Source organism: Salmo salar, chromosome 09 (assembly GCF_965601325.2).
Source record: "Salmo salar chromosome 09, fSalSal1, whole genome shotgun sequence".
In the NCBI taxonomy this organism is placed as follows: Eukaryota; Metazoa; Chordata; class Actinopteri; order Salmoniformes; family Salmonidae; genus Salmo; species Salmo salar.
The window spans coordinates 18,846,089-18,863,337 of record NC_138299.1 but is presented as its reverse complement, the minus strand read 5'-3'; the positions used below and the strand labels follow the sequence as shown (position 1 = coordinate 18,863,337).

Genomic DNA, 17,249 nt, shown 5'->3' with positions numbered 1-17,249 from the left:
GGGGGGGGGGGGGTCTTGATGGTTGGGAGGTTGCTTTGGGCCCCCAATTCAGCCATTTCCACCACCAGCTGCTCTCGGAAGGCCAACTAGGAGAGAGGGATTTGACCTTTTGCGTCGGCCATCTGCTTGTGGAGAATGAAAGCATTTACTGTAGCAATGTCCACAAAAACAAAGTCTTATACCACTTCCTGGTCTTGTGGAAGACCTAGTAGTAAGCTATCAGATAGGTCGACACCCCCCATGCTGGCATTGTAGTCCTTCATACAAACATTCTTCCTCACCCATGCCCCATTGGCATTTTTCAACCTCCTTGAGAAATGGTCATTATTGAATGCCTTATGCTGTGTGGTGAGCATTGTTACTTCCCTAGCGTCCTTCCATTTCACAAAAAGCAGCTTGTTAGTTCTGATCCAATGTATGGTCCCCCTCTCCCCTGTGTTTGTCATGTCATTTACCTTGGTCTTGGGGAAACCGATTCTGTTAGGACAAATGGTGCCACAAGCTCCTATTTTCTTTTTCAAGGAGGTTTATGGAAAGCATGGGACTAGTATAAAAATTGTCCACAAAGAGCTTGTACCCACTGCCAAGTAAGGGGAAGTCCATCAGCTGCACGACAGAGTCATAACTAAGGCCTTCCCAGTGGGTGTGATCGCATTGCCTTCATAGATGAAAAAGTTCCACATGTAGACAGAATCAGCTAGCACAAAGAGCTTGTAGCCCCATTTGGTCGGCTTATTTTTCATATATTGCTTCAAGCCAATTCGAGCCTTTGGAGGCAACCATGCGCTCATCTATAGATATATTTTGAGCAGGCTGAAAGTAAGTTTTGCATGCCTCCACCATGTCATGATAAAGGAGCTTGACTCTTGCAAGACGATCATACCCTGCAGTCCCCGTCTGGTCATTCTCCTGATCCTTTTGTGGGTCACTCATGTGAAAAGCACAGTTGATGGCCAAGAAACAGTTTTCACTCATGATGAGTGGGGAACTCAAACCGATAGAATGGGGACTTGCTCCAGTTGTCAATTAGTCTTGATACATTTACCAGTCCCAAGTAAATCACCAAGGAAATGTAGTTGAGCATGTCACCCATGGTGACAGGTTTCCAGGACATCTTCCTTCCCCCTGCTGCTTCTTGTCCCCATACTTGTTGGTATTTTTAATTAGTGTTCCCAGTACAGAGGTGGTAAAGTAGAAACAGCTGTAAGGGAGTGCATGTTTCATCACTAACCAACTGTGGGCCTTCAGGTCATTTGGGTTTAAACCTAAATTGTTCTGGCTCTTCATCTTCAAGGACCGTATGGCACCTGTTACAAGTGTCATCTCCCGCTGCCTCTCCCTCTTCTCTGTTGAGGCCTAGATCTCCTCCCTGCCCCTGCACCTCCAGATGAACTTACAGAGAGGGGAGTGGTGCCAGCGCCTGCAGTGGGGGTGGTTGAAGAGGAGTGGGGTCTCTGCGGAGTGGTGGATGTAGAACCATCAGACGGGGTGATTGCATAGCAGTGGGGGGGTGAAGACCTTGACCGGTGGGGGCGCTTGCTGGGGAGGGATGGCTCATGAAACCTCATCAAAATCCTCTGCATCCTCCACTCGGGCTGGTGATCAATAACTGTAGGTCACAGGCAGACAAATAAGATATCTTCATCTGTGGAGTCCCATCTTTTGGTGTGTATCAACGTATTCAGTGTTTATTTAATTTATGCTTCACAACGCTAACTGGCATGTAGGTGGCAGCCATCTTGAAATGAAGTCATTGGCTCAGCCTGCCCTTATAAATTCGTATGCCCATAAATGGTAGTAAGTCAAAGATTTGAAGGGTATGGGGACTTTACATTTAAGGAGGTTAAACGAGTAAAACTAGATATAAAAGTATGCAGAAAAGATAATAATATTTTTAAATAAGATCTTTGAGAACTAACAACCACCAGATTAAAAAGTCAGGCACAAATAAACATAAATAAATGGCATGGGGCCACCATTGATTTTGTTATGTTTGAGTCACTCAGCATACGAACACCGCATAAGCCATGGCAAAAATGTATAGAATTGCAGGAAATTTGCTTTCAAACAGCAACATTGTACCTGTGGCCAAGAGAAGGACATCTAAAAATGTTGGTCAGAGTCTGCGCCATTGGCCGCATGTAGACTGATCAAGAGCTTGGAACACAATCTACAGGTTTTCGGCAACTCCTGGATCTCTAATATAGACCTGTGGAAGAAAACCAACTAGAAGCCCGTTTCGAGCACCATCCAAGAGTGTAAGTGGAGATGGGTTGGTCACACAGTCCGGAGAACATTGCAAAACATGCCCTGGATTGGACTCAACAAAAAAAGCGAAGAAGAGGATGTCCAACAATGACCTGGCGCAGGTGTCTAGATGAAGAAAGCAACCCAAGACCTGTAATGTTGGAAAACTTTAGTACCAGGCCCCTATGTTCCTCCAGGAACCAAGAAAATAAAGTTAGTTAAGCAGTGCACTTCTGTCCTGATGTCAATGTTTGGTTTCTCAAGAATTGCCCTTCATAACTCATTGACTATTGTCTGGGGCCACCTGTGTCCACAAACTCTGCCTAATCAGTTGAAAACTATGAACTAACAAATAGCATCCAACTTGAGCAGATTCTGCCAAAAATGATCAACATGCTTTCTGAAATTAATGTCAGTCTGTATAAAATAATATTCTGTCAACAGCAGCAGTTACAGGCTTACAGATTTTATTTTAAAATGTAACCTTTAACTAGGCAAGTCAAATTCTTATTTACAATGGCAGTTGTTCCCCGGTAAGCTGTCTTGTTCAGGGGCAGAACGACAAATTTTTACCTTGTCAGCTCGGGGATTTGATCCAGCAACCTTTCGGTTACTGGCCCAATGCTCTAACCACTAGGCTACCTGCCACCCCAAAATAGAGTTGCCTGTAATGAGATTTGAACTCACAACCTTCGGGTTGCTAGACGTTGGTGTTATACACCCGACCAACCACCCTTCTTTAAAATGGTACAGGAGAAAGTACTAGATTGTTGCATAACACAGAGTAGTTATCAGCGTTTGATTTGGTGTGCTTCCAAAACAATTCCAGCTGACTGGAGGAAGGGATTTACAGATCAGATAAGACTCTAATCGCTGGCCTGTAAGTCCCAACAGTGAGACACGTGCTGATCAAATCCACTGGGAAAGTGAGTTAGAGGAGGAGGGGAATTGTCCCAGCCGTTAGGGATAAAACCAGTGGTCAGCTAGGGCCTGTGCTGTTAACATGTGCTCATCGTTGATTATGTAGACTATAATACAGTCACAGAACACATTACAGGGCTGTCCAGGCATGGGTCATCATGAGTTGGGCCAGTGATCTAACCAGGACTACCTCCAGGACCAGCACACAAAACAAATAGAATACTTCCTATGGCAATATCAGAACATGAGTGTAGCAAAGTCCTACCCCTTAGCCAAAGCTACCCAACGTCAATAGCAGAGATCGGCTCAGACTGGAAGGCAGGACAACTTTCCTTAATAACCTGCCTGTCTGCCAAAAACGCTTTGAGAGATTCCTCAGATTGCCTTTATGGCCCTGCTGACAGGTTAGACAACAGAAATAGCATTCAGGGCTAGACAGTGATGATAGGGCAATCTGGAGAGTCCAGAGGCTCACGTTCAGTAATGATGCATATGTACCATATGGGGATGTGTGAAACTAACTCCTCAGCCTGAAGTGCCCCCACTTGCGCCAGTGAATAGCTAGCCAACTGGTAAGACGCTTCAGGTCAGTCGTGTGTGCTAGCAAGGCAGAGGTCCCGAGTTCACACCAAGTACAAGTCAAATCATGAGGAAGTGGTACTTGCTAAGCAAACAGCATGAGATCCTTTACACATACAGCCCTTCGCACATTGTTCTTAGATTGAGTGCACTCAGAACAGAGAAAGAGAGAGGTAGGCAAAGTCTCAGTGCCAGCTGGTTGGGGTCAGAGGGGGCTCCGGAAAGCCAGAGAGACAGTTGGCTAGGCTGGGTATGAGCCTAACACTTGCTTAACCATACTGGTATCACACACACAGACAAAAGTTTTTCTTTATATTGTAGAATAATAGTGAGAGATCAAAACTATGAAATAACACATGGAATCATTTAGTAACCCAAAAAGTGTAAAACAAAATCAAAATATATTTTATATTTGAGATTCTTCAAAGTAGCCACCCTTTGCCTTGATGACAGCTTTGCACACTCTTGGCATTCTCTCATCCAGCTTCATGAGGTAGTCACCTGGAATGCATTTCAATGAACAGGTCTGCCTTGTTCATTTGAGGAATTTCTTTCCTTTTTAATGCGTTTGAGCCAATCATTTGTGTTATGAAAAGGTAGGGGTGGTATACAGAAGATAGCCCTATTTGGTAAAAGACCAAGTCCATATTATGGTAAGAACAGCTTAAATAAGCAAAGAGAAACAACAGACCATCATTACTTTAAGACATGAAGGTCAGTCAATCTGGAAAAATAAGAAACTTTTAACATTTCTTCAAGTGCAGTTGCAAAAACCATCAAGCGCTCTGATGAAACTGGCTCTCATGAGGACCGCCACAGGAAAGACCCAGAGTTACCTCTGCTGCAGGGGAAAAGTTCATTAGAGTTAGCAACCTCAGAAATTGCAGCCCAATTAAATGCTTCCCAGAGTTCAAATAAACAGACATGTCAACAACTGTTTAGAGGCGACTGGTGAATCAGGCCTTCATGGTCAAATTACTGCAAAGAAACCACTACTAAAAGACACCAATAAGAATGGACTTGCTTGGGCAACAAGCAATGGACATTAGACCGTTGGGCATCTGTCCTTTGGTCTGATGAGTCGAAATTTGAGATTTCTGGTTCCAACCGCCGTGTCTTTGTGAGACGCAGAGTAGGTGAACAGATGATCTCCATATGTGTGGTTCCCACTGTGGAGCATGGAGGTGGTGTAATGGTGCTTTGCCGGTGACACTGTCAGTGATGTATTTAGAATTCAAGGCACACTTAACCAGCATGGCTACCACAGCGAAACACCATCCCATCTAGTTTGCTCTTAGTGGGACTATCATTTCTTTTTTAACAGGACAATGACCCAACACACTTCCAGGCTGTGTAAAGGCTATTTGACCAAGGAGGAGTGTGATGGAGTGCTGCATCAGATGACCCATTCTCCACAATCACCCGACCTCAACCCAATTGAGATGGTTTGGGATGAGTTGGACTGCAGAGTGAAGGAAAAGCAGGCAACAAGTGCTCAGCATATGTGGGAACTGCTTCAAGACTGTTGGAAAAGCATTGCAGGTGAAGCTGGTTGAGAGAATGCCAAGAGTGTGCAAAGATGTAACCAAGGCAAAGGGTGGCTACTTTGAAGAATCTAAAATATATTTTGATTTGTTTAACACTTTTCTGGTTACTACATGATTCCATGTGTTATTTCATAGTTTTGATGTCTTCACTATTATTCTACAATGTAGAAAATAGTAAAAATAAATTAAACCCTTGAATAAGTAGGTGTCCAAACTTTTGACTGGTACTGTATATATAATAAATGTTGTGTTGTTGTCACCTTTCGGTTACTGGCCCAATGCTAACCACTAGGCTACCTGCTCTTCAAAGCCAATAACAAAACAGAAAATGATTTAACAAAAAGACTCAACCCTGTGAGGGATAAGCCAAATCTGAAAAGAAAAAAAACTGTGACACAGCATTATCATGCAGTCCCATCCACACACAGTACGTGTGGCTCCATACGCAAACAGACTCCAGAGATAGTGGAGATGTAACAGGGCTATAAAATCACTGGGGACTTTACAACTCCATAAAGGAATCCTGTGAAAACAAATCTCCATTACAACCTGGCAGTGCTTTTTGAATGACTGTGCTGGGGACACAATTCCACTGCACTGGCCAGAGGTAGATTGGGGGGGGGGGGGGGGGATAAAAAAACACTGGCCAGGACATAGCACAGGAAACTATAGCTCTAGTACACTACCTGGCCAAAAGTATGCGGACACCCCTTCCAATTAGTGGATTTGGCTATTTCAGCCACATCCATTGCTGACCAGATGTATATATTTTTTTTTTTTGCGGAAACAGCCATGCAATCTCCATAGACAAACATTGGCAGTAGAATGGCCTTACTGAAGAGCTCAGTAACTTTCAACGTGGCACTGTCATAGGATGCCGCATATCCAACAAGTCAGTTCGTCAAATTTCTGCCCTGCTAGAGCTGCCCCGGGAAACTATGTGCTGTTATTGTGAAGTGAAAACGTCTAGGAGCAACAATGGCTCAACCTCGAAGTGGTAGGACACACAACCTCACAGAACGAGTCTGCCGAGTGCTGAAGTGTGTAAAAATCGTCTGTCCTCAGCTGCAACACTCACTACCGAGGTCCAAACTGCCTCTGGAAGCAACGTCAGCACAAGAACTGTTCGTCAGGAGCTTCATGAAATGGGTTTCCATGGCCAAGCAGCCGCACATAAGCCTAAAATCACCAGGCGCTATGCCAAGCATTGGCTGGAGTGGAGTAAAACTCGCCGCGATTGGACTCTGGAGCAGTGGAAACTTCATGCTTCACCATGTGGCAGTCCGACGTACAAATCTGGGTTTGGCGTAAGCCAGGAGAATGCCACCTGCCCCAATGCCTAGTGCCAACTGTAAAGTTTGGTAAGGAGGAATAATGGTCTGGGGCTGTTTTTCCATGGTTCGGGCAAGGCACCCTGGGTTCCAGTGTAAGGAAATCTTAATGCTACAGTACACCATGACATTCTAGACGATTCCGTGCTTCCAACTTTGTGGCAACAGTTGGGGAAGGCCCTTTCCTGTTACAGCATGACAATGCCCCCGTGAATAAAGCGAGGTCCATACAGAAATGGTTTGTCGAGATCAGTGTTGAAGTACTTGACTGGCCTGCACAGAGCCCTGATCTCAACCTCATTGAACGCCAACTGCGAGCCACGCCTAAATCACCCAACATCAGCGCCCGAGCTCACTAATGCTTGTGGCTGAATGGAAGCAAGTCCCTGCAGCAATGTTCCAACATCTCGTGAAAAGCCTTCCGGAAGAGTGAATGGAGGCTGTTATAGCAGCAAAAGGGGGGGGGACCAACTTCATATTAATGCCCATGATTTTGGAATGAGATGTCCGACAAACTTTTGGCCATGTAGTGTATTTTATGTCCATTTTAAAAGACAGTCCCTGTACCAGTAGTAGGGCACCAAATGTAGAGCCTACAGACTTTTACTTCTCTATGGTTATATGGCTCTCCCCATGATGTCACCTATAATATCCTGGTCACACAGGCCACAATAACCAGTTGGCCACACTCTTCAACATAACACCATGATCATAACGTTTCAGCAACCACCAGAAAAAAACTATCATGTCAGGTAAATGAACTAACTGAGCCATAACAAGCCAATGGTTTTTGGGCTTCACCTTGACCTCAGGTTACATTCACTTGGGGATTTCCCCAGGCCTCCATCTGTGCATGTCCTGGATCAACTGGTCAAGCTTCTAAATCCAGTATTTCCAATGTAGGAATGGCTTCAGGGAGGTAGCAGAGACAGGTCCTAGGCCTGCACTTAGGCAATGTGTTCGAAGCGCAGACAAACATAAAATATAGAATTGGAAAGAAAGTATTAAGAAAAGAAACCAAAACATGCCCTTTTCAGGCCAATACGAAAAATGTATTGGCCTGAAAAGATGGTAACTGTTGATGTCAAATATCATTTGACAAACGAAAGCAATTCAGACACATGGTGAGCTGTGCAGTGTAAGCCTTTGTCAGCAGCACTTTCAAAATCACAAGAGCTGTTTGAAGCCAGCGGGAAATGACATGGGTGCCACATTTTATTCTATGCTGAAGTCAGGCAGGGGATGGAAAACAAGAGACAACTGACTTGTGGTTTTAGAGGATGTTAGCTTGACTGCGCAATCTATGACAAAATGTGCTATTATTATAATAGACATTCTCCAGAATTGTTACAGGGATTGGAATTGTTTTTAGACCACATTTGTATTCCTTGCAACTATGAATGCCTTGAATTATGCTCAATGTGGTTAATGCTTTTTGTGACATTGTACAATTGCTGCAGATTTGAGAGGTCTCCCTTGAAAACGACACTTGATCTCAGTGGGATCAATAAATTATGAACAAATAAAGGCAAGGTTACCAAAAGGACAGAATGTGGGGGGGAATGCTCTTTGCACTGATGCCAAAAAGAAATTAGCATGCATCTACAAGGCCAGGCCCAAAGCATGAGCGCCAAGAGTTGTCAGAATGTTTTCGTTAGAATCCCACACATCTAGCATAAATCATGTAGGGGTGGAGGACACTAACATTTAATCCAGGTGCATTTGGACTGGTAGGTGCTTTGCATGGACTCCAGACATCTCAATAACAAGGCCCTGAATACTTGTGTTTCGTGGTCTCAGCATTGAAAGCAGCATGCATCAGTTTCACTACGAAACGGACTGTCTTGCAGCAGTGGTTCTGTTTCCTGTTACGACAAGCTGAAACAAGTTGCTTTCTATCAACAGCTGACGGCAGCTACCTGTGTACTCTGATCTAGCCATGCTGTATTGAAATAACCACATGGAAACAAGAGGCAGTTATAATGAGTGGTTCAGTGTTATGACCATAAGCACTACCTGACCTTGCAGTGAAGAGAGTGTGTGTGGGTGAGAGGAAATGCAGGTCTAAACCAGAGGCCATCACAGGCCAGGGCCCACATGACACGTGTGTTGAGAGGTCAACAGAAAATATGAAGATGCAACGTTGCCATACATCTGTAACCATGGGTATTATCATCTTCCACGAGTCATCCCTGCCAGGAGAGATCGGGGACTGGGACCAGGCCTCTAGAAAGCCTCTTTATTCCCCCAGAGAATATGGACCAAAACAAAGAATTGATGGCTCAGCATGGCACATGTGGCATCATGCTGCCAATACTGCCAACGATGTCATTGTCTAGGAAGGAAGGCGATACAAGGGAGGGGGGCGGTCGCTCTGTGAAACCAAGGCTATGCCTCTCCTTTGACAAGCCATACTACAGTAGTGTGATCATGTGCACCCACCCGGGTGACTGCGCATCGCCGACATTGCATTGCTGTCTGTATGACAACCCACTGAAGCCAGAGATCAAAGCCATTGTGAGAATCCTGCAGCTTTGATCAACGCTGGGAGCACTACTTAGATGTTGACCCGTAATTGACATTCATTTTGTACAAAAACAATATAATAGTGCATTCGGAAAATATTCAGACCAGTTGTTACAGCCTTATTCTAAAATGTATTAAATTGTTTTCACCCCCCTCAAATCTACACCCCATAATGACAAAGCAAAAACAGGTAAAATACTTTGGCAAAAGTATGAAAAAAATTAAAAACTTCAATAGTACATTTACATACGTATTCAGACCCTTTACTCAGTACTTTGTTAAGCTCTGTCAGGTTGGATGGGGAGCGTCGCTGCACAGCTATTTTCAGGTCTCTCCAGAGATGTTTGATCGGGTTCAAGTCCGGGCTCTGGCTGATCCACTCAAGGACATTGAGACTTGTCCCGAAGCCACTCCTGCATTGTCTTGGCTGTGTGCTTAGGGTCGTTGTCTTGTTAGAAGGTGAACCTTCACCCCCAGTCTGAGGTACTAAGCGCTCTGGAGCAGGTTATCACGGATCTCTCTCTGTACTTTGCTCTGTTCATCTTTCCACTCGATCCTGACTAGTCCCCCAGTCCTTGCCGCTGAAAAACATGCCTACAGTGAAGCATGGTTGTGGCATGCTGTGGGGATGGTTTTCAGCGGCAGAGACTGGGAGACTAGTCAGGATTGAGGGAAAGGCGACCATGTTTCCTCCAGATGTGACCCTTGGCATTCAGGCCAAAGATTTCAATCTTGGTTTCATCAGACCAGAGAATCTTGTTTCTCATGGTCTGAGAGTCCTTTAGGTGCCTTGAGGCAAACTGCAACTGGCCTGTCATGTGCCTTTTACTGAGGAGTGGATTCCGTCTGGCCACTCTACCATAAAGGTCTGATCGGTGGAGTGCTGCAGAGATGTTTGTCCTTCTGGAAGGTTCCCCCATCTCCACAGAGGAACTCTGGAGTTCTGTCAAAGTGACCATCTGGTTCTTGGTCACCTCCCTGACCAAGGCCCTTCTCCCCCGATTGCTCAGTTTGGGCCAGCAGCCAGCTCTAGGAAGAGTCTTGGTGGTTCCAAACTTCTTCCATTTAAGAATGACGGAGGCCACTGTGTTCTTGGAAACCTTCAATGCTGCAGAAATTTGTTGGTACCCTTCCCCCAGATCTGTGCCTTGACACAATCCTGTCTCAGAGCTCTACGGACAATTCCTTCAACCTCATGGCTTGGCTTCTGCTTTGACATGCACTGTCAACTGTGGGACCTTATATAGACAGGTGGGCTTCTTTCCAAATTATGTCCAATCAATTGAATTTAAACACAGGTGGCCTCCAATCTAGTTGTAGAAACATCTCAAGGATGACCAACGGAAACAGGATGCACCTGAGCTCAATTTTGAGTGTCAATGTAAAGAGTCTGAATACTTACGTAAATAAGGTCTGTTTTTTATTTTATTTGTAAAAATGTCTAAAAACCAGCTTTTGCTTTGTCATTATGGGGTATTGTATGTAGATTGATGATGGAAAAAAGCAATTGAATACATTTTTGAATAATGCTGTAATGTTATAAAATGTGTAGAGTTAGGGGGTCTGAATACTTTCCAAATGCACTGTGTGTGTTATATATATATATAAAAATAAAAATAATATTTTTGTACACAATAGTAAATTACGGGTCAACATCTAAATATTGCTCCCAGCATTGATCAAAACAAAGTAGGGATGCACGATATATCGGTGAAGATATTGGAATCGGACCATATTAGCTAAAAATGCCAATATCGGTATCGGCCCGAAGTCTAGTTTATCGCTGATGTGCAAAAACGATGTCAAAGCTGACGTGCACACCTATATAAACGAAATGACGCCATGTAAAATGTTGCACTACACGTGCAACACAGCATTCTTAACCTAACCCACAATGTCCGCTGTGTGGATCGAGCAGTCAACAAGTCCAGCAGTCATTTGAAAGAGTAAGAAAATTTCAGCGAGACAACTCAAAAGACGAAATCCATTAACGGAAAGATAATGGAATTCATTGCCCTTGACAGTCAACCGTTCTCTGTCGTGGGTGATGTTGGCTTTTGCCGACTGGTAGAGCACCGGTACACACTACCAAGTGCGCTATTTTTCCAGATATTGCCCTACCGGAGTTACACAGTAAGTGTCACTGCCATTAGCTTCACGACTGACATTTGGACCAGCAATATCAGCCCCATGAGCATGCAGAGTCTGACAGCACAGTGGGTTGTCGAGGATTTCGTACTGAGGAAAGTCGTATTTCATGCTCATGAATGTGCTGGTTGTCATACCACTGCTGCCATTTAAATGGCATGTGAGAACATGTTTGAAACATGAACACACCAGCTAGCTCCATTCGAACAACTGACTGGAGAAATCAGCTCATCAACTGCGCCTGGAGCAGACGTGATACCCTCTGTCATGGCATTGAAACACCTGCTCAACAACACTGCCCACACAGGCTGTGAACCAGCAAGTCGGTGGCATTCTCTCTTTACTGTGTCGCCACCATGCTCGATGCTAGGTACAAGGACCGCTACTTCGATACAGACAAGAAACAGGGTTAATGTGAAATGTTACAGACACAGCTGGACAAGATGGAAACAGACACAGTGACAGTGCGCACGAGGATGAGAGGCCACGGACAGACAGAGCTGAAACTTCACTGCTTGATATGTATGATGAAATCCTGGTTGAGAATGAAACGACTGAACAAATGAACAGCAACACAGCAAGTCAGTGAAAGAAATAGGTTTTGATTATGTTTTACTGGTAATGGGGTCATACGTAAATGCCAACAGAATATATTTTTGGTCAGTGTTTGTAACCTTTAACTAGGCAAGTCCGTTAAGAACAAATTATTTACAATGACGGCCCACCCCGGCCAAACCCAGACGACGCGGGGCCAATTGTGCGCCGCCCCCCAAACACAACCGGATGTGATACAGCCTGGATTCGAAACAGGGACTGTAGTGACGCCTCTTGCACTGAGATGCAGTGCCTTAGACCGCTGCATCCATGTGTGTTAACTATTTAACTGTACTAGAATGCTTAAAAGGCCGCTAAAATGTTAAATATCGGTATCGTTTTTGGGGCAAGGAATATTTTGGATATCGGTATCGGCCAAAAATGTAATATCGGTGCATCACTACTCAGAATGCTTAAAGTCTTGATCTGACAGTTCTAGTCACGCCTGCCTCTTTTGAATGAGTGGAATCATGAACAGTGATTTGTTTGTTATGTTTGCCTACGTCCCCCGGATTCGCCTTTTTACTCCGTCCTCTCGCAGCACAGGCCGAGGGCATAGTCATAACCTTACGTAAAATGAACTACCCCAGCTTGGAGGCAGCTCAAGTAGGCAACTAGACGCTGCGGACAGTATGTTTGCGAGATGCCGGACAAAAGGCCATGTTAAAACCGCCCCGCGGCTCCTGCCGGGTCTACAGACATCCCCCAGACAAACAAAAACAGACTCTCGGAGGTTGAGTTCACAACAGGCAAATAGTCGCTTTTAGATATGTCAGTCAGTTGGCTAGCTGTCGGCAGAGAATTATATAGCAGTAACATTTAAGGCTCTGGCTAGTATTATTTAGCCAGCTAGAAAGATGAAGTACAAAGCTAAAGTTAAAACAGAGTCTACAGCAACAGGAGCAAAGTACTTGTTACATTTTGAATTTTTAGCAGGAAAATGGTCCAATTCACACACTTATCAAGAGAACATCACTGGTCATCCCTACTGCCTCTGATCTGGCGGACTCACTAAACACATGCTTTGTTTGTAAATGATGTCTGAGTGTTTGAGTGTGCCCCTGGCTATCTGTAAATACATTTGTTTTATATAAACAAGATAATGGTGGTGTCTGGTTAGGTTAATATAAGGAATTTTAAATGATTTACACTTTTGATACTCAAGTATATTTAAAACCCAAATAGTTTTACTCAAGTAGTATTGTACTGGGTGACTTTTACTTGAGTCATTTTCTATTAAAAAAAGGTATCTTTACTTTTACTCAAGTATGACAATTGGGTAGTTTTTCCACCACTGGTACAGTGGTTCCCAAACTTCGGTAGTCCCTAGTTACCACAGCCACAAAGTTATGACTAAAACCCACCCATTTCTACAATGTATCTTTTTCAAATCTGATTTTAAACCTTAACCATAGTGCTAACCTTAAATTATGACCAAAACGCACATTTAATTTTTTTATGAATTTTTACAATAGGCTATTGTCCATTTTGACTTTGTGACTGTGGTAACTAATGACAACCCCAAACTTTGGGTCAGGCCCCATCTGGGGCCTCCTGAGAGAATCTGTACAAATTGTATCAAACAAGCTAGGAACCAAAAAAATATGATATGTAAAGAGTTGTTCATCATTACAAACTGACTGAACAGTCGCTGATGCTACTATGTCAGTGTGAATAATTTGTTATATGCCCCCCCCCCTCCCCCCTCCCCCTCCCCCAGGGCTATAGCATTACAATTGTATAGCTAATAGGCTGTGTATTTGTAGATCGACTGATGTGAACGAACCTACAGCAGCCAATGTGACAATGGCTGGGCTGGAGTCATTTTTGCTGTTCTCTAAATAGCATGAAAAGTTTTTCAACTGCATTGAAATGCAGTAAATTAATCCCACCCCCTTACGGACCGCATGAAAACACTGGTTAGAGCCCTGATGAAGAGACTTTGAAAATCAAGATGATTCGCCTAATAAAATAAGTAATTATTTCAGCCAATTTACCAAGTGTTGATCCTATATGTGTTTAAAAGGTGTCACTTTGGTTGGTGTGTTTTTAGGCTACATAATGTTACCCAAAACTGAAACTAAATCGAGCCCCCTTTAAGACCCCCACCACCACTGCTTCACACATTTTTTTTTTTAAGCACATAGCAACAGCGTGTTGCCAGGTTTGTTTTGAGTCACTTTCGCGGTCGGTGCTTTTCTTGCTCTCATACCTTTCAAGCCCTCAGCTTGCTCGAGTTCCAAAATCGAAGTGAATGTAGCAGGTATGCACCAGGGCGATAACAGGTACCCCCTGCTGATTCCAAGAGTATTCCATGATCGAGACCAGTCTAAAATAGCAGAACTATGCATACTAGTTCCACTCCACGGTGACGTGGCGGAATAGACGTTCTTCACGTCTGTGAAAAAACTACTTAACTCGTTTGTTACCTACCATTATATAAACCGAAAGAAAATGAACTCAAAATGAATACATGCACAACAATGGGATTGTGGAGTGACTGATTCATATAATAGTAAGATTAAAACGTCCGATACATTGTTGTTCCGAACTCACTTCACTCGCGCTAAATAGGGACGCTCGCTCGGTTGTTGCAAGCACATGCGCAGATCAAATACACCGCTGGAACGTCGATTGAGGTGTCCAAGTAATATTTGAAAGATTGTTCAGAAAACCAGGTGTTTTAACCAGCGTATGTTTACTTCAATGTTGACCTTATGACGATTAAGATAAGCAGAGTACGGTGTTTACATGACTATTACATAATCTGCCATCATCAGTTGAATATCAAATTATTAGTGTTTCGAAGTCAGATATTGAGCTTGCTAGTTAGTTACTACCAACAGTATCGTAACACCGGTACACCAAGTTGGCATGCATGGCCATTTTGACAACGCATTTGACGGTCTGTCAGGTTCCTGACAAGCCAACACGGGAGACACGCTCCCGGAGGGAAAAACTGTCACGTTTAAACACATTTCCTAACAAATTATCAATTGGCAGTCATGGAAAACGGCAATGGATAACATACATTCAGTCGTCTGTTAGCTACGATTCCCACGATCAAGTAGGTACTTAACTTTAGAGGGGGAAACGGAGTAACGTTAGTATATAACGTTAGCTAGGTTAATCCTAGATTATTAGCATTATTAGTAGCTACATAGAAAAGACTAGTCATCAGCCATTTTCGCTAACCTTTTATCCACTTGCTAGCTAGTCAACTCGCTTCCAATACTTACTTTTATGTCTGCCTACACCCCATGACTGTTTAGCGAGACTGGGGCTCCGAATTATTGCCCTTCCAGCCGACTTCAAAGCGTCCATACCGTAATCCAAAATTGGGGCAAAGAGCCCAACAAGCTTCGGTTCTTGTCTCTCGAAGCACTTGTTTGTCACACACTCTCCCAAACTTTTCCAGCTGTTTTTTTTGTCTTCTACTTCAGAGACAGCCCAGAATAAATGGATTATGATGTTCATCCCCGCTCTGGGCGGTGTTATATGTAAATTAACCGGATAATGTATATGACGTGTATTTGTGGCATCGCACGAGCGAGGTCGCTGCCCTCGCGGCTTGCACAGGCGGTGCCTTCACAGTGACTGAAATGTATACATCTGAAATAATGTTCCTAGTTATTCTTTTAAACCGGATAGTTTGTCAAAATATCAACATGTTCCGTGGAACATAATTTAGGGGAAATATATAAATGTATGTGTTTTCATGGGTTAATATAATTTGCATAAACGAAGTGTGGTTAAATAATGAGGTTATGGGCATGATGAATATGTAGACTAGATTAATGAATTCCCAGTCGCCTTATATTATTTTGTTATCAATTATATTTATTTATTAAAGACTGAATTGACATGACTCCTGTCATGGAGAAAGATCATAGATGGGCTACAATATTTGTCATCAAGAGATGATGTGCACTGCACAGGTGATGGATTTCATCTCAATTTACACATTCATTTGATACATATTTCAAATCTTTAGATTTCTCTGAAGTTAGACATTTATTTAATATGCATTTCTACCCGGGTCCCTCTTCCCTCCCCTTGTGTAACCCAAGCCCCACAGCTGCTGATGAAAAAAACAGTCAAACCAGTTCCTCAGGGCAGTGTCAGTGGGCCTCTGCTCCATCACCATAGACCCCAGCTCACCTCAGCTGGTCCCTCCAGACTACTCTGTCCCTCCCTGGCATGCTCTGGGTGACATGTTCACCAGTCTGGAGTCAGAGCTATGTGGATAGGACTCATGGGTGTCACATTCACTCATACATCTCCCTCCCAGGCCATAACAAAAGCTCTTTCTTCTTCCCTAGATTCATGAAGGAAAGGTGACTGTTTTTCCTCAATATACATATTTAAATGTTGGTTGTAGTTAAATCTGAGTAATGAAACTGATTCCCACACATGAGTATATGATGACTGTTTCCATTTTTCTAATATCTTTCATCAACCAACATCCATAATGGATAACATCCTTAGATTGTACCTCAGCACAAGGTGAACTTTCCACATTGGATTTCCTTGAGTTTAAATCAACAGTCATTGTCTATTCACATTGTGCACTCAGGGGTTTGGAATGTAAAACATCTGGCACTTCCAGATTTCTAGGGGAGATGACAGGCCACAGATATAGTAAGAGTACTAAAATGTATTGTTTTCCTACATGCATAAGCATAGCTGAGTTACAGTATGTACAGTACAGTACAAATGAGAAAGAGCTCATTTGACATGAATCAGACGCTACAGATCAAACAAAGCTTTACTTTGTATGAGCAATAAAACAACCATCTAATACCAAGGGACTCTGTTCACTCTGGTGATGACTAAACCAAATCAAAACCCAGATTCAATAGATATATCTCTTGCAATAACACATACATCTCCTTCAGATGTACAGTTTCATGATTTGCACTTATACCCATCATTTGATGAAAGCCTGGAATGTTCTAAAAGTTCTTTGGACTGCCAATAAATCTCAGCTCCAGAGCGAGACCCTGTTCAAAGTTTGAGTATAGCAGAAACACCTAGCAAAAAGATGAATGGAATTTATATTTTTCAGAATCAATGAATTTGGCAGAAAGAGACACAGTGGATCAGGACAGGTTCAGGTGAGTAGGTAGGCAGTCACTGAAGGCAGATATTTGATATGAGATGTTAATGTAGCCAAATCTTGCTCTGCTGGCAGGGGGAACAGTAAAATATAATTATTAATGTGTAATGGCATTCATGTATAATGTAGTTACTACTTAACTATAATTCATGCACATCCTGTTTGTTTAATATATACAGTTTGACAGTATAACTCTGCCATTGTCTTAATCTGTGGTGAGCAGCAAGTCTATCCACA

General features: G+C 43.3%; 1 protein-coding gene across 4 annotated transcripts in view; it reads right to left on the bottom strand.

Moving 5' to 3' along the window:
• arhb (low density lipoprotein receptor adapter protein 1-B) overlaps positions 1-15,399 on the bottom strand; it is a 52,529-nt gene extending 37,130 nt beyond the window's left edge. The window contains exon 1 of one of the 4 annotated variants that reach the window (XM_045723247.2): positions 15,133-15,399. In XM_045723247.2, coding sequence (XP_045579203.1) covers positions 15,133-15,370 — 238 coding nt within the window. In that variant the 5' untranslated portion in view covers positions 15,371-15,399. Of the gene's footprint in view, positions 1-14,105; positions 14,480-15,132 lie in introns of those variants that run through there. The other 3 variants (XM_014210437.3, NM_001139964.1, XM_045723249.2) reach the window with 3 other exon arrangements.
• Positions 15,400-17,249: the final 1,850 nt, after the last annotated feature.